The 23,454-nt window shown below is 36.8% G+C and overlaps 1 protein-coding gene across 3 annotated transcripts in view; it reads right to left on the bottom strand.

The window, feature by feature from the left end:
* Window positions 1-23,454, bottom strand: part of iqsec1b (IQ motif and Sec7 domain ArfGEF 1b) — a 207,658-nt gene that overhangs the window by 157,737 nt on the left and 26,467 nt on the right. For all 3 annotated transcript variants that reach the window (XM_065241197.2, XM_065241203.2, XM_065241202.2), the window contains exon 2: window positions 834-869. In XM_065241197.2, the coding sequence (XP_065097269.1) occupies window positions 834-869 (36 nt within the window). The remainder of the gene's footprint in view (window positions 1-833; window positions 870-23,454) is intronic.

The raw sequence follows: 23,454 nt of genomic DNA, 5'->3' as shown, positions 1-23,454 counted from the left end.
TTGAATGGTCATGCGTCATTTTCTCAGTTGCTGCTGAGACAGGAGAAATACAGATTTCAGTGTTGCACTTCCTTCTTTCAATGATGTAAAAATCATAATTTTGCATCATTGAAAGAAAGAAGTCCAATATCTTTATTGAGGGAGTGAGACTACAAACACCCCTTTTCTCAGTCAAATAGGCACCAAATTCTAAATGTATGTTACATTTCGACTACAAATATGACACACTTTCAATAAAGATTAATGTTTCTACGGGTGAAATGCTCCTTTAAAATGGTCTGTGGCATCAAATCTTTTAAAAGTATGTAAACATTTAGTTTAAAGCAGAAAATTGGAACTACACAATATTTCTGGATATTTGCCAGACAACCTTTTAATGCACTACGGTCTGTTCCTGACCCATAAAAATAACATAAAAACAAGCAAAGTATGGCTTAACATCTAAGTCAGACGGCGCCTTTCATTTCAAAGAGTTCTCAGACAAAATATACTACAATACACTCCAAACTTAATGCCAATGGTCAAAATTCTGGCTTAAATATATAAAATAAGAGTATACCAGCCAACTGTGAGCACTCCAATAAATCCTCAATAATGGAAATAGATTTCAAGCCTGTGATCAGAGCTTTAAAGTCTATCAAATCGAATGTGTCTCCGAGACAGGATAGAGAAAATGTGACAAACATGCATGACATGGAAATGAGATGTCTGCTACAAACATGCATCTGATAGTCTGACATGGTGATGAGAGATGCAGCGACCCGATTATCAGGTGCCGGTAAGGTGGAAGACAGCAGATGATGCACAGAAAGGGATGTCCTCTCATAACCTACCTGACATTTGAGATACGCAAGCCTTCACTTTCGTTCCTGTGGGGGAAAGAAAAAGACAGAGTAAGAAAATCAAGCTGAAATGTGAGAAAGACACACAGGCATGTAAAAATTGCACTAATGAAATTACATAGTACCAACAGTATAATAACAGGCTCATATAACCAGCAAAAAACTATTACAATTTTTTGCACATGCTATTTCCACAATATATAGTTAGAACTTAGAAGTTAAAGTGAGTATCATATAAATACCCATTACACTGTATAATATATGGATATGGTATATTGGTAGACTGTATATTGGTAGGTCTTCAGCAATCTTCAATCCTAGATGCTGATTGGTCAATTAAGTGTTTACCTAAGCTTTACTCAACAATAACAAAAAATATGTTAAAAAAAAATATTGTCAGCTATCCACGTTACGTTAACAGGAACTATGTCAGGACCTACACCTACCAGAATGGCATTTATTACCTACTTTAACATTAAACATAATTAAAATATAAACTGCAAACAACAAATGACAGGTCACATTTAAACTGTACAATGAACACCTTTTTATTAGTAGCATTCTCTATAATTGTAAATATCCAGTGGCCAATCTGGCCATCACTATCCATACTATCCCAGCAGTCTCTACGGCATACAGTATGGATAGCATTCAGAGTGTGATGGAGAGCTCTAATAGTCACATATTTGACTTGTGGCCGATTTCCTCGGGCACCCCCAACCTCAAACCCCTGTTTAAAAATTTACAAGCTCACCTTTGTGGAAAAGCTTTGTTGGAAACTCTATGGTACAAACAGTACCTAAAGGGGTTAACAGCTTTGCTCTCTCTATAAAGATACCATAAACCTTTAAAAAATGATAATGATCCTTTTACACCCCATTATTGTTAATATCGCCTGCTAATGCGTTTTCTTTTTACATTGCTGATCACCTCTTTAAATTGAACTAAGGGTTAAAACTATCCTGTTGCTCTACTTGACTAGGTACAGTGCAGTAGATGCCAATTCCCAGTTTAATGTGTTGCATTCTATGCAAGCTGTTGGCTGATACTGTATGTCAATGACTGGAGCAAACCGCTGATGCATCGGTTACTGTTCAAGCCTGCCTGTCTGGCCTTAGATGATAGACTTCAAGCAGGCTGCCAATAACATGTGGGGGGCAAACCTTTAGCATAACAGATATGATCATTTATAGTATTTCCCCAGATGTAAACGTATTGGTATTTCTAGACCTTTAAAAATCAACTTAAAGTGGTTTGCTGGTAAACACCAGGCAAACAAAACTAGGCAAGGACTAGCTTGGCCAGGGTGTGAGACCTGCTAGAACAGATTGAGCAATTCAAGTGTTATGGATGTGACATTTGCAGTCAAAACGTGAAATATAAATTATAAGAGAATCCCTTTATCACCAATATAATGAACCATCTGTTTATATTTTCCTAAACCCTTGATGATAGAATCCAGACATCAGAAAAATATCTCCTGTTTTCTATTTTAGATGAGGGTAACATGCATGCACTATGGATGTGACAAAAAAAGGACGATTTTGGAAGACAACATACCTTGAGCAAATTCTGTGAATTAAAAGGCACAAACCAGAAGCAATAATACGCTACAAATTGAGAAGGGATGGCTCTTTAGAGAACATTAAAGGGATAGTTCGGCCAAAAATGATATAAAACCCATGATTTACTCACCCCAAAGCTGTCCGAGTTGCATATGTCCATCGTTTTTCAGACAAACACATTTTCGGATATTTTAGAAAATGTTTTAGATCTTTCAGTTGATTAAATGTAATGTTACGGGGTCCACGACCTTCAAGTCCAAAAAAAGTGCGTCCATCCTTCACAAATTGAATCCAAACGGCTCCAGGATGATAAACAAAGGTCTTCTGAGGGTAATCTGCGCGGTGTTGTTGTAGAAATATCCATATTTAAAACTTTATTAACGAAAATAACTACCTTCCGGTAGCGCCGCCATCTTAGACTCCTCTGTATTCAGGAGAGAGTATTAGCGTAGTGTACGCACTTTTCTTAGTGACGTATGACAAATTCGGAGGGCGGGGGCACAGAGCAGCAGCAGAGTAGCCGCGACTAATGTGGACGCGACTAAGATGGTGGCGCTACTGGAAGGTAGTTATTTACGTTAATTAAGTTTTAAATATGGATATTTCTACAACAACACTGCGCGGATTACCCTCAGAAGACCTTTGTTTATCATCCTGGAGCCGTTTGGATTCAATTTCTAAAATATCCGAAAATGTGTTTGTCTGAAAAACGATGGACATATGCAACTCGGACAGCTTGGGGGTGAGTAAATCATGGGTTTAATATCATTTTTGGCTGAACTATCCCTTTAAAATTTTTATTTAAAAAAAATTTCTGTATGTACATTTATGTAAAAAAAAAAAACATTATGGATGTGACAATAATTCAAAAATTTGCACTTACTTTTAAATGCTTTGTTCCAACATTATTATTTGTCAAATATTTTCATATATTTTAGTATAAACGGTTAAATTTTTCATTATAACTAAATAAACAAAAAATTTACAGAAAATAATAATAAATAAATAAGTATACGCTTTAAAAACTATAACCAAGTCTTTGCTTTGGTATTTATTAAACCGCCAAATATTGACATCTGAGCAGTCTTCCAAAGGGGATGCGAATTCAAAATATGTGTTCAAGGTGTCATGTGTGCTCATTATTCCAAAATGTGTTCGTTGCATCATGTGAACCATGTGCATCATGTGTCTTGTCAAAATACGTGCCTGCTGCACACACGTCTCAGGAGTTTATGATAAAAGACACGCTCACATTCACAAAATACATTATACATGAGATTATGCGAGTATCTGGCAAACGCGAGCGTCACTTTTATCATAAACCCTTAAGATGTGTGTGCAGCACTTATTTTGACAAGAAACATGAAGCATATGGTTCATATGATGCGCCGAACACATATATTGACATGACGAGCCACACACATGATGGGCTAAATACATGTTGTGATGAGCTTCGTATCGCGCACCCTTAGAAAAAAAAGAAGTCATCGGCTGCCTCTGCATCTGACTGATATATTAGTATGGTTAAAAACTTTTTAAAAACTTTACTTTTCATTTAAAGGTTGGCATTTGCATAGAGTCTTTCTGCAGCATTTTGTGGTTGAGTAGAAAACAAATAAAGCAGTTATCTAAACAATGTGCTCTTCCACACAAAGAAGACTTCATTTATAAGTACAGTACGATAATAAAGCAATTGTGCAGATGGCCCATGAGGGTCATAGGTGGTGCATTATAATGGTTTAGTGAGTGTTAGTTTTAAAATGATGTTGTTCGTTGATGCTATAATAGAGCACAGTAAAAGACAAAATAAGCAATTAGGTAAATGAAGCGATGCAAGAGGGAATAAACAAATAGTTGGCACAGATTCACTCTGACTCACAGGTTGCAATTGTCTATCACTGTGTATTAAGTCAAAATGGACCGTACTGATCTCATAATTATGTATACATTATGTATGATGTATACAAAGTGTATGGTCACTGTTATGCTCCATTATTTTCTTTCAATGCCATTGAGGGCTCCAAAAGTATTTTGCTCAATTATTTTCTGCATACGATTTTAAACAAATATTAAATGAAAAGACGCACCTGTAAAGCATAAATAAAACCAACTAGTTCTGACATTTCTGATTCAGTTCTGATTCAAACTGAGAGTCTGGTACATACAATTTCTAATTTGCAAATTATAGATCTCAAGTTAGCTCTGGTTAACCAACACCAAATGCCACCTAAAGTTATACTCGAATGTGTCTACAAAACTGAAATCGACATATTTAAAAAAATTCTAAGCATGAATTATATAGGATACATACAAATACTGACTACTTAAGGCTTTTGGTATAAGTCAATATTTACAATCCATGATGAGTTAGAATATATAAAAGATAACACAAATGGATTAAAAGGTCAAAATTTTCTAATTTGGATTTGATAGGTTCTTTCATTTTTGCCCCTGCATGCAGCTCTATCTGTGTTACACCACAGTGCACCCAATAATTTACCAGAATTTAAGCTCTATCTGTATAAGGCAAAACTAATAAACATCACCTTCAGTGCAGATAAAATGCTATTTTTGTATTAAAGAACAATAAACTGAAGAACAAAAAACACTGATAAATCGGAATACTCAAGAAATCATAAAAAAATCAGTTCAATGTACTGGGGCTTTTAACTCTGCTCACTTTGAGCACTACTCTTCCCTCCATAAAATTTAAGACAGGCACAAATCTAACATCACATCTCCAGCACTTTAAAGCTGCGGTCCCGCCTCCTCTCAGGAGTGGCCATTGAGCAGATGTATGAGAAAAGTGCTGCACTGCAATCCTTTAGTAGCTTCCAGTGATTTATTTTTAAGATAAAAAACTCTTGAGAACCAGACCACACAATAGTGGATGCAAAATTACTGTTGCAGAGTACAAAAATAAATGAGTCCAGTCAGTGAACAACACTTAAAAGGCATAGTTCACCCAAAAATAAAAATTGTCTCATCATTTACTCACTCTCATGTTGTTACAAACCTGTATAATTGTCTTTCCTGTTCTCATGAACACAAAAGAAAGATATTTTGAGGAATGTTTGTAAACAAACCATTCATAAGCCCCATTCACTACCATAGTTTTATTTTTTTCAGCATCGACGATTCCATTTTTTTATTCGAAGTTCTAGGTTTTGAGTTTGTGACTTAATTTTGATTTAAAATTGAAATCGTGACACCTTTATTTCCTGCTATGGAAGTGAATGAGGTTCATGATCAGTTTGGTTTTTGGTGAACTATCCCTTAGAATTTAAACGTCAATTAAAAAAATCTTTATTACTGAAATCATATTTACTTATATACAGTATCTTAAGCCTTCGGCACAGCAGGTAATCTGTACTATTTTAATCAATCCTGTAAAAACAAATCGTAAAACAGTTAAAAGTGTTGTAAAAATACTACTTTGTTTAGTAATGAGAAATACTTGATTACTAATTCTTTATACATATTGTCTATCGTAAATACAAATGATGCAGCCTATGTTAAATATAAATTGGCCCATCTCTACAGTGTCAGAAAAAAATGGTCCCTAGCCGTCACTGGTGCAGCACAGTTTCAAAAAGTACTCCTAAAGAGTTCATATTAGTACCTCAGAGTTAAATATTGGTACCAAAAAATGCATATAAGTAATTAAAGGTACATATTAGTGCCAAATGTATCTGTACCCCGACATGTATAAGACCTTTTTAAATGGTAAGTGACAGGGATCATTTTTTTTGACTATTTTTTCCTCACAAGGTACAAATAACATTTCCTATATCAGCTTGGAAACTAGTGGCTGAGAAAAATAACAAGTGTAATGTAGTTCCCATGAAATGCACTAAGAAACCCCTCCCATTTTCAAATAAAATAAATTTCGAGCAAAGGTATAATCATTTACAATAAAGACAAAGTGTGTAGTTTCTGGATGTTATAATACTTTATCTTGCAGTGGTATAAGTGTTTGGGAAACTCTATTTTGGGGAAATGGCACACATTTAAATATTTTAGAGTTACAGAGAGCTCAGTTTTGTAAATTAGATTTGTAAGCTAAAACAGCCAACTGACATTTTATTTCTGCTCAAAGGGCAATATAAATATTTTCGCATTTAACATATTTTCAGTGTTTGGCGTCATTGTAATTTGTACGGTAAATGGGATAGCAATACCCAGAACTCACTTTAACCATCCATCTGGTTTTTCTGGCGTTACTAAGCCACTGGGCTCCTCGTATCATGGCAGTGGAGAAAGAGAGCGATGTCAATCCAATGAAACATAACATTCAATGGCGCTCAATCACCACAACACAAGGTTATAATGACCCTAATCGTTATTTCTCTAATGAGGTCCTATCAAAATCAATCATCATTTCAAAGCTTGTTTTCATGGCATGCTTATGAACACAATTAAATCAAAGCATTTAATTTGAATAACAAATCGTATCTATTTATACACCAGAACAGGTTACACTCCGATTGCATATTGATATTCAGTGCATTGCTATATATATGTGGGTTACAGAAAGATTTTGGCATCTCTCCAAACAGAAAGGAATTCTTATAAGCCCTGCTAAAGAGCAAGCCAGCCAAACAAAATCATCAATAGTCTAGCTGTCTGCTTTAGGCTAATGTGGGCCTTCCCACTTCAGACAGTGATATATTTGTATCTGTGTTCGCGGCTGGATTCACTTTTTTATGCAAAGCCCCATTACACCAAAACATATTACATGAAATGGCATATTATACTAATGACTGGTATGATACTTAAGAGTGTCAAGAAGGACAAATATTAGCCTTAAAATACAATGTGTTTATGTGTTGTATGTCCCAGAACAGTGGTTCTTGAATGATTTTACTTCAAATCCCCAATTTTTTTAACTGGGCACCTTGACAAATAAAAAATAAAGAAAACTTAAGGTTTCTCTGTCTTTTGGCTTACCCATTGAAGTAATAGTTAAAAATTAAAACTCTGCTACAGTATAGTTTACTCACTAATTCCATGATAGATGTGTTCAATGATGTATATTTGCATTGTGTTCCTGTAGCTTCATTGCGTTAGCAACACAAAGGTCACAGGAACATACAGTACTGAAAAAAATTATATATTGAACGCAATATAGCAGTGGTTCTCAAACTGGGGGCCGGGATGGTGCCAGGGGGACCCCAGTTTTATGACATTTTATAAAATACATACATTTTTCAAAAAATTCTGTGTAATTAAACCTAAAGAAAATAAGGCTACTAATCAACAGCACTACTTTGTATACTTTAATATGTTTTGTCTAAATAAAATGTTATGTTTTAGAACAAAATTGTCATATATTTCTTTAGGGGGGCCGCAGAGGTATGCACCGCACACAAGGGGGGCCTCACGCTGAAAAAGTTTGAGAACCAATGCACTATAGTATAGTCACTTTGGATAAAAGCATCTGCCAAATTTGTAAGTAGAGGACCTTTGTCCCCAGGCTTTTAGACTCTTAAAGGAAAACACCACCGTTTTTCAATATTTTACTATGTTCTTACCTCAACTTAGATGAATAATATATATACCTATCTTTTATCAATGCATGCACTTAATCTTTGTACAGCGTGTCGTGAATGTGTTAGCATTTAACCTAGCCCCATTCATTCCTTAGGATCCAAACAGGGATGAATTTAGAAGCCATCAAACACTTCCATGTTTTCTCTATTTAAAGACTGTTACATGAGTAGTTACACGAGTAAGTATGGTGGCACAAAATAAAATGTGGCGATTTTTTAAGCGGATAAAAATGAAAACTATATTGTATGGCGGAAGAACACTTAGTTTGCAGCACTTCGACCTCGAGCACAGTAATATTGACGAAGTTTGAGCGAGAGGGGTGGTAGTCAGGAGTGATGATGTTACTGGGCGCCAAGATGGAAGTGCTCTTCCGCCATGCAATATAGTTCTTATTTTTTATCCGCTTAAAAAAATTGCCACGTTTTATTTTGTGCTTCCATACTTACTCGTGTAACTACTAATGTAACAGTCTTTAAAAAGGGAAAACGTGAAAGTGTTTGGTGGCTTCTAAATTCATCCCTGTTTGGATCCCAAGGAATGAATGGGGCTAGGCTAAATGCTAACACAATTACAATGCGCTTTACAAAGATTAAGTTCACGCATTGAAAAAAGATAGATATGTATTAATTTGTCTAAGTTGAGGTAAGAATATTTAAAATATTGAAAAATTGTGGTGTTTTTCTTTAAACTCAACTCAGTCTCTTAAAACCAACATGTCTCACCTATAAATCAGTTAGATATCTAATATACTACCATTGTCACTTGCATACTGCACTGTTTTTATATTTTTTGCTAAGTATCAATCGTGTACAACCTGCGCATTCTTCCCTTCTACATCCCTGCTCACATCAATACTTATTATTAAGTCTACAGTATACTGACAAATAAATGACAAATGTATGTGACAAATAAAAACCCCTTGAATCTTGAACTACCTTTATAAGCAAGCAAACACAGATTATAAAACGGGCAGTTCTGGTTCTTCATTCTGACTGGTTAAAAAGCGTTCAAAGCGGTGATAAAATACACCGGTAACCTCACGGTTCAGACCACATTACATAAGTATCACTGCGTCACTGTTGCTGCATACTGGTTTATGAAAATAAAGAACAGTGTCTTTAATCATATTTTTAATTTGTCTACAATTGCACAATTAATGGCGATATCCAGATAACTGTCAATAAATATTGTTGAGTCATCTCATCGATAAAGAGAAAACGTTGTCCAAGGAGTTTGTAACTCAAGTTCATACGTCCGCTATTATCCACTGGGTGGCGATCTTACCCAACTTAAACACTGACGCATTCACTCAACACTGAAAACACAGTGTGTAAGTTTTGATGGCTTTGAATCTGACCTCTTACATAAGTTCTTCACAAAAATTGAATTATCTCCGCTTTTAGCTAAAAAATTTGAGAGGTGATAAGAGAACAATGAAGGTAGGATGAATGAAAGTTTTTTTGTTTGTTTTTGTTTGAAAGCGGATGGTCTGTTCTTTCATTTGATATTTTATGTTTATTTAGAGAAGATAATTTTTCTGCAAGGCATTAAACTAAAACTGGGTGGCAACTTAAAAAAAAAAAAAACGGGGAAAGAGTTCAGCATGCTTCCAAGCATATTTGATCATCACTTCAACAGTTGCACAATATGAATGGTGATTTATAAAATAAACACCACAGTCTTAAATCATATTTTCATTGTGTCTTTGCTGCATCTCTGTTGGTTGGGAACTGCGCTCTGTTTCAGTCACACTTGATTCTGAGGAACTACTTTGTTTGGCGGAAGAGTAATATTTGTACTAATATAATTACAACTTATTTGTGTTTTATTTTATAAAATCCCTCTAACGTTATGCATATGAAGTAACCGTTTTATAAACGCAATAAACCCCCTCGAAGCAGTGGGGTTACAGTGCATTTTATAACAGCTAAGGGGCTCTGCTTCGCGTCGTGCCTAACAACGCCCCTTAGCTGTTATAAAATGCACTGTTAACCCACTGCTTCTTGGGGTTTATTGCTTTATTAAGGCTATTTACACTTTAAATACATAAACAGGTCCCAAAGAATACCCAGAGAGAGTATTGTAAATACTAAGGATGATGGCCTCTGTGGGATATATGGTGAATTTTGATTGGCCCTGTAGTTAAAAAGACAAATATTCACATTGCAGCATGACCCTGTCTAGGACGCCATGGGACGGCTATGAATTATTACACAGCAAACTTCTCGCCACTCTGTTGGTTGAGTGCTAAGGATAATAAATAACTTGAAACCATCTCTGCCTTTTCAGCACTGTATGATAAAGCATCATTTTATAACACTGTTAAACTGAACTTGATCTCATCTTAACCAAAATGGATGAGAAAGCGTTCTGGCATGCAGTAAATCACATCAGTCATTGTTTTTTCTCTTTTCATCATATTAGATCCTGTGGTTTATAAAAAACTGGAGCAACAAAGATAACCCAAAGGCAATACATTTGAAACTTTTTCCATAAACTCTCCCACTAACATCCTATCAGATCTACTGTATCAGATTTGATCTACATTGTGTTACCCAACCTGACGTTGTGAGTAGAATTGTTAGGGCTGTCAATGTATCACAATTAGTTGAGAAAAAAAATACTGCAGTAAAATTACCTATAATAAAAATTAACATAGTGAAAGATACTGAAAAGCAAAAAGACAAAACAAAGATCCATCTGTCACAAGCACATAAATCAACAAATAAATGATAGCATTTCCAGACAGAATGTGCAAATATGTCTTGTGCAAACAGTCTGTAAATCTACTGTAGTTTGGAGAAAACGAGACACTTGATTGCAAAATGGACTGCTGTGGATTACAAATCAGTGATAGACTTAAGTTCAATGATTAGTAAATAAAGCAATCTTTCAATCAAGACTTCTAAAGCAACAATTTGTCTAAATCAATGCATTACTCAATAGCCACAATAAAGTACTCAAGTTGAATTATCTTCATTAGCGAGCTACTCCTCATAAGTTTATGATTCTAATTTGATTGAATAATTTAAACTATTTTAAACGAACTATTGTTATATTGACTGACAACCCTAAGCATTATACATGCAGTTTAAAATTATCAACCCATGGGTGCAGGGCCTGAGGTGTTGGTCAATTCATGAGGCAGCATGCAGCTCCCATAGGCATTAAAGGTCACCGGGACTCAAGTATTCCATCTCTCCTCTCTCCCTATTAAATCAGAAAATTGTTTAATCCAGCAGGGCAATGAAATTAACCTTTTCCCCCACTAGCCTCTCCAGAAGACCTGGAAGGCAAATCAAGGTTTTAAACTGGATAAAGAGAACATGTCTCTCCACAGACCTGTGACCTCACAGATACGAAGCGTTTATCATTCATAAATGCAGAAGATTTATGAAGAGATACGTTTTACTAAAATTACAATAGTGTGCAAGCTGAATTTAAATATTGCTTTTGTATTAACTTATTATCTTGAGCCTATTCTGTTGGTCAAGAAAAAGACGGCTTACATATTAGAAAATCAGACTTTTTCCATGTTTAAGTGCTATAATTGGGTCGCCAGTCAGTGTTTCTTTTTAACCTAGAAAATGTGAAAAAGAACAACCCAGTAACTTAGTTTAGGTAAACCATTCATTGCAAGTAGGGATCGACCGATATGGATTTATTAGTGCCAATGCCGATACCGATTTTTGTTTTATCAGCCTTAGCCGATGACCGATACAGGCTTACGATTTGGAGCCGATACTGCTTTTGCACACTCAATTTACATCATAAAAATGACACAATGATGCCAAATGTTCGTCTCAAATTAAAAAAGTTACATATATTGAACTTTAAAAAAAAACTATATTTAACAAATAATAGCATGATGCTTTATTGCATTGCTCCTGGTTAAGACCATAGACTGTAAAAAACCCATAAGTTTCCGAAGATTGTTTTTTAAGCCAATAATAGGCGGTGCCTGCTGTCGCCATCTTGGCAGCGTCACTTGCAGATATCCGAAAATGGGTAAAGAGGCGGGACGTGGGTGAAGCTGAGGTGGCTGGTTACTGAAACCATGCCCGCCTAGCTCGACTAATGTGACAGCAGTGGCAGTTCACCTGTCACTCAAGTGGCCACTCCCTTAAATATGCAGAACTTTAAGGCTTAAAGCAACACCATGTAATTTTTCAACCTTCATAATCAATTTCCAAGACCCTTGTGATAGTACATCGACTTTAAATAGGTTGAATGACATGTCTACCATAACCTGATCGCTTTTACTCATACTTTAAAACTTAGGGTTTCAGGTAGTAACCAGAGCACAAAAAAACTACAAAATTCGATTGCTTTATGGCATACGTCACTTCCTCAACACATTTTTTTTTTACTTGAATTTTGCTGGAGGCTACTTACCGAGTGTAGACAGCAACTTTTATTGTGTGACTCTGTGGCACCGTGTTAGTGTCCCGGACCTATGACACGGGCGACCTGGGTTCGATTCTCCTTTAAGGCAATTTTTTATATAAACTCACGATCTTGATTCATACATAAATGCGATATTCTTTATAAATGACGGCGATTACCTTGCATATAGTTCCCTGTATTCAGATGCTGCATTCACGTGTTCACGTATTTACCTATCTTTTACTTTTTCTTTTTTAATGTCTATGGTATTTACATTAAAATCCAGGATGCTATAGCAGTCAAACTTGCTCAAACTCACACAGTGTAAAACCAAACCCTATTCATTCACCAATCAGATCCGAGCGTTTCTCTCTTCTCTCTTCCTCATTTTCTGCGTTCCGCTGTCACTAGCGTGACATATTACAAAGTGGTAGACCTAAACACATTGGTTTACTTGGATTTGGAGCGACAATTTTCACACAAAAGAGAGGAGAAACGAGAGCCATTGCGGAAAATCCTGGTGGCGAGGGAGAGAGGGACGATGCAACAATATTTGTTTCGAAAAAGGCAAGGAAATACTTCTGATCATTTCTCAATTGGAAGGCTGCAGCCTCCAGAGGTCAAATATGCAGGCTGCATACGTCATGAAGCCTGGTTTATTAAGGTAAACTGAGCATTACATTCGCAAATCATAAGCATACTGGAACAATTTACGATTAACTAAGTATAACAGTCAACTTAATAAATGTTAATATTTTGAAATAAGACAGTCTTGATGACGTATGCAGCTTAGAAATACGACATCCGGAGGCTGCAACCTTCAGATTGAGAAATGGCTTCTGCCACGAGTTCCTCATCAGAAAGTTTTAACATGACTGCGTTTCTCCCTGATGCCTCAAAATGTTAGCGTTTAGTTGTTAAAGGTTTAGTTTTAAGTTTTAAGGTTGGCCAGGTCTTTTCCTTTGCGACAGTGATGCAGTGCTTGTGGCCTCTAGGGGCGCTAGGCGTGAAAAAGACATGTCTAACGCCCCCTAGTGGCCAAAAAGTTCTGCGGTGTGCCTTTAATATAAATTAAACTAACTAGTTACAAAAAAATTCAACCTCCTCACAGTTGTCATGAAGGGAAAAAATTGCTATACAGAGCAAAAAAACTATTTTTGTACCAGGCTGTAATCATATTTTTTTCTGCTCTAGACCCCCATATCTAAAGGCCTTTTAATATGGGGGTCTATGGGAATTGACTCCCTTTTGGAGGCAGCCTCTAGCGGTCAGTCAATGAATTGCAGTTTAAATCACTTCCGTATCGACTTCATCAGAAAGATCGGAAGGTTGCCCCTTGGATAAGACACAGGTTTGCATAATGGATTTCCATTTGATTGGATTATCCAGCAGCCCCATCACTTGTGCCACACAAGGCAAAGACAACACTGAAACAAAAGTGTTATTATGATAAGGCATGGGAGAAAATTAACCACCAAACTACTACATGAAATACTGATGGTCAGTATGAGCTAGGCAGCCAATATCTGAAATTCATTTATATTTGCAAGAATTCAGAAACATTTCTTTCTAAATTTTTCTCTGAATACAAATCGTGATGTGATTTTTTCACTCAGCATTTCTCTCTTTTTATCAGCGACAGGGGTTAATGCCTGACTGAGAAGCAAATGTAAGACTTGCAGTTTCAAATAAGAGATCCACAGCCCTGAGTCTCTATCTAATATCAATTGGATTTCTATTGATTCTTGTGTCTTTGGTATGTAGCAGAACACCTCGTTGAAATGCAGTCGACTGAAAAAAATACCTAGTTCGATTCCGGTTAAAATGACACACGGCTATGCGGATGTGTACCGGGTGAAGTTATTCACGATTGAAGGAACCAAGTTAGCCCCTATCAGGCGGTCTTTCCTTCACCTAGCAAAGAAAATGGTAACAATTTATCGCTGTACTGGAGTCTGAAAGTTCAGGGAACAACCATTTGCTCGGAAGCTCTGTTCTAATGAAACATGTTGCAATGTGAGCAGTCAAGCCTGGCAGGGACTACGGCTTATCCACTTCACATGTGCCACACGCTTCAGCTGCTTTAATAACAAAGTGACCAAGACCCGGCCTTTCTTTCCTCAAAACTAGCCTTCAATTCGTGACACTGCAAAATTGCAATTTCACGAAACCTGATGATGGATCTACAACAAGCTTCTGACAGATAATCAATGGATATCGCATTTCTCTTCTGATTAATTTTCCAAATGGGCATTATTGGACTACACTGCCGGCATTTTGGGTTACATGTAAATGGCCATTTAAAGAGCTGCACTCATTAGATTCATTCTTAATAAAATGGGCTCAGAAATGATGTTCTAGGTCTTATGATGCATTTTAATTGGAATAGTTCACCTAAAATTTGTCATTTATTCAGCCTTCGATCATTTCAAACCCATTTTGGGGTAATTTTCTGCCCAGTTCTTGTCCATATAATAAAAATGAATGGTGACTGTGGCTATAAAATGATAAAATGGTTTATAGGTCTCAAACCAAATATGGCACCATTCAGTGTCTTATCCAAACGTAAATGACGATATAATGGAGCCAACCAGAGCATTTGATCTATTGGCAACACAATGCCAAAATGCAAATGTTTGGCATTGTTTGATATACATTGTGATCATAAGTGTTCTTGTAGCTCACTTGGTAGAGCACTGTATTAACAATGCAAAGTTTGTGTGTATGATACCTTGAATGCTCAATAAGTAATTTTGGAAAATAAACAAATGATTTGCAACTAACGGGACTTCGCAGTCTGGTCAAACAATTTATGCTGCTGGTTAAGCCCAAGACGCAATGTTCGACTGCTTGTGCAACAAAAATCATTTTAAAAGCACCAGAAAGCCTAAGTATTTACAATTTTCGTGGGAAATCAAACAGCTTTTTAACGGCTGACTCTGCTTATTAATTTCAGATAAGAATTTAAATTACACACTTCACATTTCAGCTTGACATAATGAAACAAAGTGAAATGCAAATGCAGTAGATATTATCTACTGAAAACAATAAACCCTGCCATGGCGTATCCTGATTTCCAGTAACATCCCTGACCCAGGCATCTTACATCGATTCATTCTCATCTGCTGGCTGTACTGTAATCTGTTTAAAGGCATTTAGTCATGCCCACTGAGTCAGCACTTCTTTTAAAAGGTTTCACTTTCCAAGACTGATGATTCTAGGTCCACAAACATGCTTAAGCCAGCGACCACGTTTTATTGCACTTTATTATGATCAATGGGTACATAAGTAATGCAGTCTATACATGAAGGAATCAGCTCAGCTGTTTAATTATTGCATTATATAATTCGCTAAACTGCTGACAAGTCAGAACCTTCAACACAGTAAATTTAATCAGGTCTGATTCAAGCAATATAGCTTAAAATTTCCCTCTTCTCCAAGCTGGACTAATCGCTCCATCATCATGACAATGGGAATTTTAGGGCCGTTTTCAGTGAGGCTGTATACGTTTTAAAGGTCTGACTAATACAGCAAGAAATAGGATTTTGTACAACAGCAGCATAGCTGTCTTGGTCTTTTTCCCAGGTGAATGAAGTCATGCTCCAGGGCCTTGCGAGGTTCTGTTTATTATAGATATGCCAGAGTTTCTCAGTGAAATTATTCATCATGCACTTTCTCTGCAGCTTTGTACACATGAAAGAAAAGTGGCACGACTGTACTGCATTTTAAACAGCAAAACTGAAGCATGACATAGGCCTACCTTAAAGTAGGAGTGCTGGTGTACTGAATATCAGCACTGCTGATAATTTCAAAGTCCCTTCAGGCAAGTCGTGTCACTAGACGGCCATGTTTGCAATGCTCCAGGCAGTTGTTTCAAGTCCTATCTACTTGAATAGGTAAAGACAGATATCTCTAAAATTGCTTGTTACAATCATAATTTAAACCAACACTAACCTGACATCAACTGTACCAAAGCTTTTGTTTCTTAACCTCAAATTTAGCAAAAACACCTTTTATCAAGGTTGTTTTAGCTACTGCGCATGCACACATGTTGGCAAGCATGGCGGGACTACCGTCGCCAGAGCGGCCATATTGAGCATTTAATTGTCCTCTACACTGCAAAAAATGGTTTTCAAGAAAAAAATGTCTTAGTATTTTTGTCTTGTTTTCAGTAAAAATATCTAAAAGTTCTTAGATTAAGATGCTTTTTTCTTGATGAGCAAAATGAGTCTAGATTTTAGACCAAAAATATCAAATTTAAGGGATTTTGTTAGCAATTTTTTTTTGAACATTTCTCTTAAACACTAAATTCAAGATAAATTTGAGAAAAAATAGCTTACCCCATTTTTTTGCTTGTTTTATGTACAAAAATCACTTAAATTTGATATTTTCGGCCTAAAAACTAGACTTATTTCCTTGGGCCGTTTTGCTCATCAAGAAAAAGCATCTTAATTTAAGAATTTTTATATAATTGTTACTAAAAACAAGAAAAAAATACTAAGAATTTTTTTCTTGAAAATCATATGAATGTCTTAGTAGTTTTTTCTTGTTTTCTAATATACCTGAAAACTCCTCTTGATTTTCATCATTTATTTCAATAAACAAGACTTAATATCTTAAGTCATTTGCTTACCAAGTTAATGCATCTCAATTTAAGAATTTTTAGATATTTATTTTAGAAAACAAGACAAAAATACAAAGTAAGACATTTATTTTTTTCAGTGTATTCATACACTCTAAGAAATGCAGTGTTAGTTTAACCCATAATTAGGTCAAATATGGACAAACCCAACTTCTGGGTTATAAATAACCCTATGCTGGGTTGTTGTTACCCAGCAATTGGTTTGAAACAACCCAGCATTTGAGATGAATTGACCAAACTGTTGGGTGTGTCCCATAGACTGTACAGTATAAAACCCATAGGTTTTTGAAAATAGTTTCTGAAGCCAATAGTAGGCGGTGCCTGCCGTCGCCATCTTGACTGTACGAGACCGCGCATCACTCTAGGATATCCGAAAATGGGTAAAGAGGCCTTTTCTGCTTTAAAGATGGGCATATTAACATGGAGTTCTATGGGAATTGACTCCCTTTTGGAGACAGCTTCTAGCGGGCAGTCGATGAATTGCAGTTTAAATCACTTCCGTATTGGCTTCATCAGAGAGATCGAAAAGTTGATCTACGGTGTGTCCATATTTGACCCAATTATGGGTTAAAACAACACTCTAAAAACAAACGGTGCTATAGCACCAAAAGTGGTTCTTTGCTCGTAATCATAGAAGAACCGTTTTTAATGCCATATAGCACCGGTGAAGCACCTGTGAAGCACCTGTGTAGAACCATATAGTGCTATGTAGAACCATATGTGGTGCTATATGGCCCCTATTTGGTTCTACACAGGTGCTTCACTGGTGCTATATGGCACTAAAAATGGTTCTTCTATGATTACGAGCAAAGAACCACTTTTGGTGCTATATAGCACCGTTTGTTTTTAGAGTGAACCCAACATTTTTTAGAGTTAAATCTTTACCTGAAATCTTTGATAATGTCAAGTATACAGTGACTAGTTAAACACAATTGCTATGGACAACTGTCTTAATGCCACGACTGACCAATCAAAAAAAACATCACCACAATATGGCAGGTGACCAAATTCTAAATTTCCTCCATCCAAAGGATTTTTAACATGAGAGAGATTTAATTATGATATACATTGTACTAAAAGGCCACTAAGCACTAAAAAATAAAACAGTAAAGTTTAAAACAACAAACTAGCTTTGCAAAAGTAAGCCATTTCCTTTGAGAAACAAAATCATTTTAAGCTTATTTTCAGTAATTAGATCACTTCAAAAGTATAGGGCAGGGAGTAACTACATCAGGCTGGCACACATCAGACCAAGAGCATAGCTGACTTTGGACTACAAGAAGAGATTGTGCATTTTAACATTGCTCATTACTGCTCCATAAAGCGGCCCCTGGCATCCGCTGAGGCTCTTTGAGGGCCCCGAGAGATTTACTTGGCAGTCAAATGAATGTCACTTAGCAGGTTTAACTCACACCCCAGTAAGATTTAGAAAGTCCCAGCAGAAAAAATAAAGTGCTGATCAGCAGCATGTCTGCGGAAACGTCCGGCAACGCCTCTGTGATATCAGAAGATGAGTTTGCATTGAATCAGCAATGGACAGGATGAATGGCTGAGCTGATAAAATGCTCTTGGCTTGTCTATCTGGTTGCTCTGTATCCACATCCCAGTCCAGTTGCTTTTTTTGGAAATATTGTTGCGTTCCAAATGATATCACAGCCCAGAGCGAGTCTGAATAATGCATCGTGAATATGAGAAGTGTTTCGCTAAGTGGATTTGTTTAATGCAAGGGAAAAAGTTAACTAATGCATAATGTGAGGGGAATTCACTTAAAATTATTCCTGCCGCAGATAGTGGCGTTCATTTGCGGTCTCGCTAAAATGATTATGCAAATAAGGTAACATCACAAAAATAACAAATACCTGTAGTGTACAGAAAGTGTTGAAATGACTGATTATGCTGGTCTGCTTTGAGTGCTGCGCTTTACTAAAATCTAAAAGACTTTACTGAAACTGTACCGCATCACTCAAAACAGTGACACAGCCATACACTTGTACTGTATATAATGCATATGCATTAAATGTTCACTGTACCGGGCAATATTAAGGTGCATCCTGTAAAAGTATGCCAAAAGGTATTTAAATAAATTGAAATATCACACACTTTACTTTCATTTACCAGACCACAGTGTTTAAGTCAAGGACAGGTAAAATTATATGTCAAAGTTACAGTAATGACACATGACACTTTTATTATTCAAATGCAGGAGTAATATTTGCCACGAATGAAATATAATACAATAATGTATAAATACGTCAAATCTCTTTGTTAGGGAAGACTTCTCATACGTCTTTATGCTGCTAAACCTTTCCAATAAACAAAATAAAGACGTAAAAATGAATAGCAAAAGGGGGGTGCACATTTAAATCTTGCCATTTCCTCTCAGCTTATCTCTAGCATGTCTTTGTTCCTGTCATTTATACTCTTTCCACAGGCACACTGTGGACCGGGCCTCACTTCCTGTATTGTTTCCTGTAGGCCTTCGGACAGGATGTCTCTTAAAGCAGGTGAGAAAACAAAAAGATGACTATGCTAGAAATGGAATAGTGAAAACTACGCAGTATTCACTGTGTCCTGCCTACTTTTTTTGAAAAAGTAAGAACAACTACATAGATTACGTTGCTTTATACACTCACCTATAGGATTATTAGGAACACCTGTTCAATTTCTCATTAATTTATGGTAATTATGTAATCAACCAATCACAAGGCTGTTGCTTCAATGCATTTAGGGGTGTGGTCCTGGTCAAGACAATCTCCTGAACGCCAAACTGAATGTCAGAATGGGAAAGAAAGGTGATTTAAGCAATTTTGTGCGTGGCTTGGTTGTTGGTTCCAGACGGGCCGGTCTGAGTATTTCACAATCTGCTCAGTTACTGGGATTTTCACGCACAACTATTTCTAAGGTTTACAAAGAATGGTGTGAAAAGGGAAAAACATCCAGTACGCGGCAGTCCTGTGGGCGAAAATGCCTTGTTGATGCTAGAGGTCAGAGAAGAATGGGCCGACTGATTAAAGCTGATAGAAGAGCAACTTTGACTGAAATAACCACTCATTACAACCGAGGTATGCAGCAAAGCATTTGTGAAGCCACAACACGCACAACATTGAGGCAGATGGGCTACAACAGCAGAAGACCCCACCGGGTACCACTCATCTCCACTACAAATAGGAAAGAGGCTAAGCTTGTTTCTGACCATGTCAATCCCTTTATGACCACAATGTACTTTGATGTACTATTTGATTACTGTACTGTATTTTTCTATTAAATTTACACTTGCAGAATAAATCATCTTATAGCTACAGACATGTTAGGTCTCTGACTAAATACTGATAATAGTGGTCAAAAGCAACAGCAAAAGAAATAGGTATAAATTATTAAATTGCATACAAAGACTTCGGACAACGCTGGCTTGTATGTGCAAAATGAGTGTGGTTGGGGCGCAACTTCATATACTTTCATTGGGCCCAAAATTGCTAGTGGCCTCAGACACTGCCAATTACACAACTGTTCCACACTTAAAATCTGGGGGAAGCATGTCTTCGTAGTACAAGACACTGCATTAAATGTTTTATCTTTTAATATTTGTTATTTTCTATTTTAGAATATCTTGTTTAACTTCCGAATAGGGTAGCACAATAGCAAAAAATAAAATAAACAAATAAAAACCAAAAGAGAAAATGTGCAAATCGCAATATGCATATTTTAATAGTTTGCAACAATTTTAATACTTCAAAAAGTTATGTACAGTATAGTGTTAGTGCTTGTGTATGCTCTGGTATATTGAAGATATCCAACCATCAGAAAGGTTGTGGAGCATGTATGTTTGTTATATGTTATAAAAAAAATGAAATATATTTCAATAAAGTTCAAATTGATTTTATAAGTCTCAAGCATTACTATATCCCATATCAGGTATTGCATTATTTAGCAAATAAATGCATATCGCATTTTTGTCAATATTATGCAACCTTACCTCCAATATTAAATTTGATATAAATGTATGATGCTGCATGTTACAAAAAAATACATGTACATTTAGGCATTCAGCTGATGCTTTTATCCAAAGCAGCTTATAAAAATTGTTCTTATAAAATTCAAAATCAATTCAGGATGGTAAAAATGACCCTTTAATAAAAAAGTTTATTTCTAACAGAGCTCTGTTCTGCATCAGTTATCATAATGACTGCCTGATCCATTTTTAGCTGCACTGTGTGTCAGTATGGTACTGTGCAAAAGTTAGGTTAAAAATGCCCTCAACCCATTTGAAAAGCTTGTGGTTCGCACCAGCTGGTAAATATATGTGTCCAACGCTGAACTTCCTGCCATTGCTTTGAAATTGTGAGTGTGTGCGCGTGGAGAGTGGGCTGTTCGCCGAGTCATTAGCAGGTGCTCCAAGCATACAGACTGTCTCTGCATGAGCTTTCCCCGGGAAGTCAAAGATGAAATGGCACAAATAATGAGGGACATTATCAATCACTGGCAGGAGGCAGCTTACTCACATGCACACGAGATGAGAGAGAGAAACCACTTTACTTAACCATTCATAGAAACCTGACATTGGAGCCGCGGTATCGTACGTACCGGCAGGGTCTGTATAGGATTAAACCATATTACGCGTGGCTCTTACTGGAAAGCAAATATATTAAACAGCCTATGTAGATGATATTGAAATTTCTAGCGGCACACAGATTAATTTACATCAGAAATGTATTGAGATGGACAACTTTAACATAATTTTCTGGTCAACTAGCAATCTGGCAAAATTAATAAATGTGAATTACTCAAAATCATAGCCAAACTCTGCATTTTCTGATGCTTTATCTGTGCATTGCATTCCAGATGAGTTTGTTTATATGCACACTCAAACCATTTACTGTATATTTTATAACTTGAAAATTACATTTACATGCCATTATACATTTATGCATTTGGCAGACGCTTTATCCAAAGCAAACTTACAGTGCATTCAAGCTTTATGTTTTATCAGTATGTCTAATGTTACGTAAACATTTTAACTGTTTTAAAGAGCACCAATTATCCAAGTCATGATTTTACATTACCTTATAGGGCCCTATCTTGCACCCAGCGCAATTGACTTTGTCAGTGACACATGTATCATTCGTATTTTGCGCCGGCGCACAGCGGGGTTTTTCCCTCCACAGATGCACGTCAGCAAACTAGGGAATGAACTTGCGCTCCCTGGGCGGTTCAGCGCAAAAAGGAGGCGTGTTGCGGCGCAAACCATCTCTTATGCTATTTTGCAGTTTCAAAAAACAATTGCGCTACTAACCAAAAAAAACTAGTCTAAAGTCAGTGGCGCGTTGCGCGTGGTTCATTATGCTATTTTAAGGGCGCATGCTTGACCATAATGTATAGCGTGCACAACGCGCATACACTTTGCTTATCTAATCTACACAGATGCAACAGTTATTTTTGCAAATCATAAATTGTTACACTTAAAAATATTAATACACGAGATAAGGGGAATCATAGTGGTGAGCATTGTGGTGATAGTTTTTATTTATTCTCATGCAAATAACGATTAAAATATTTTCATAACTTTGTTGTGTGGCTGTATTACGTTTATTTTATGTAAATAATAGTTAAAATGTTTTCATAAGAAACCTTAATGTATATGAACTTGATTTGTAAGAGTACTTTGGGGTTGGACCTTGCTTGCGTTTCTTGGGTCCGATTTCAAAGCCCCCAAACCCTTTCAGCGGTGAGGGTGGACGCAGCGATGTCCTCTGCTGGCGTCAAGTCCTGAGGCAGATCCACCTCCCGTTACACGGCGTGCCCGATTTATGCTGGCAAGCGTGGGATTCCCCCGTACAAGGACGTCGGTCTCCTCGGCTGTGAACCGCTCCTGGCGTGCGCCTGGTAAATCCGTCATAATAATAGCAACCCGCCATGGAACTTGCGCCCTTGCGTTTAAAGGGAATGTTGGCTAGCGTTCTGATTGGTTTATTTGACGTTACGCCCAAACCACACCTATGAATAATGAACCTACTTCAGACCAACCCCTTATTGATTTGCGCCCGGCGCAAGAGTTATTTCTCACGCCGGGAAAATAGCAACAGCGCCCAAGATCCGCCCACAAACTCACTTGCGCTTTGCGCTTCGCACTTGCGTTTCAGATCATTAAAATAGAGCCCATAATGTTTAAATTTAATGTCTTAGTATCCTACCTTACCAATATGTTACGTTCTGCTTAAGCACGCTGGTAAAGTTGAACGCTCAGCTTGGTCATCTGCATTTTCTGGATTAGATTCGGCTCATATTGATAAGAAGGTAAAGACGATATTAACTTTAGTCAGCATTGCAAGTTAATCTTCAAACATGGTAAAGAGCGTCACATTTCTGGCTAATGTCAGAGGTATTAAGGCCAATCACAACGTCTGGCCAATCGGAGGACAAAGCACTTTTCAGGACGATTAGCTTTGTACAAAATCAATGTGTTTGAAGA

The sequence above is a fragment of the Paramisgurnus dabryanus genome, chromosome 14 (genome assembly GCF_030506205.2).
Source record: "Paramisgurnus dabryanus chromosome 14, PD_genome_1.1, whole genome shotgun sequence".
Taxonomy (NCBI): domain Eukaryota; kingdom Metazoa; phylum Chordata; class Actinopteri; order Cypriniformes; family Cobitidae; genus Paramisgurnus; species Paramisgurnus dabryanus.
Note: the sequence above shows the minus strand (reverse complement) of the source record. Positions and strands in the feature narration are given on the sequence as shown.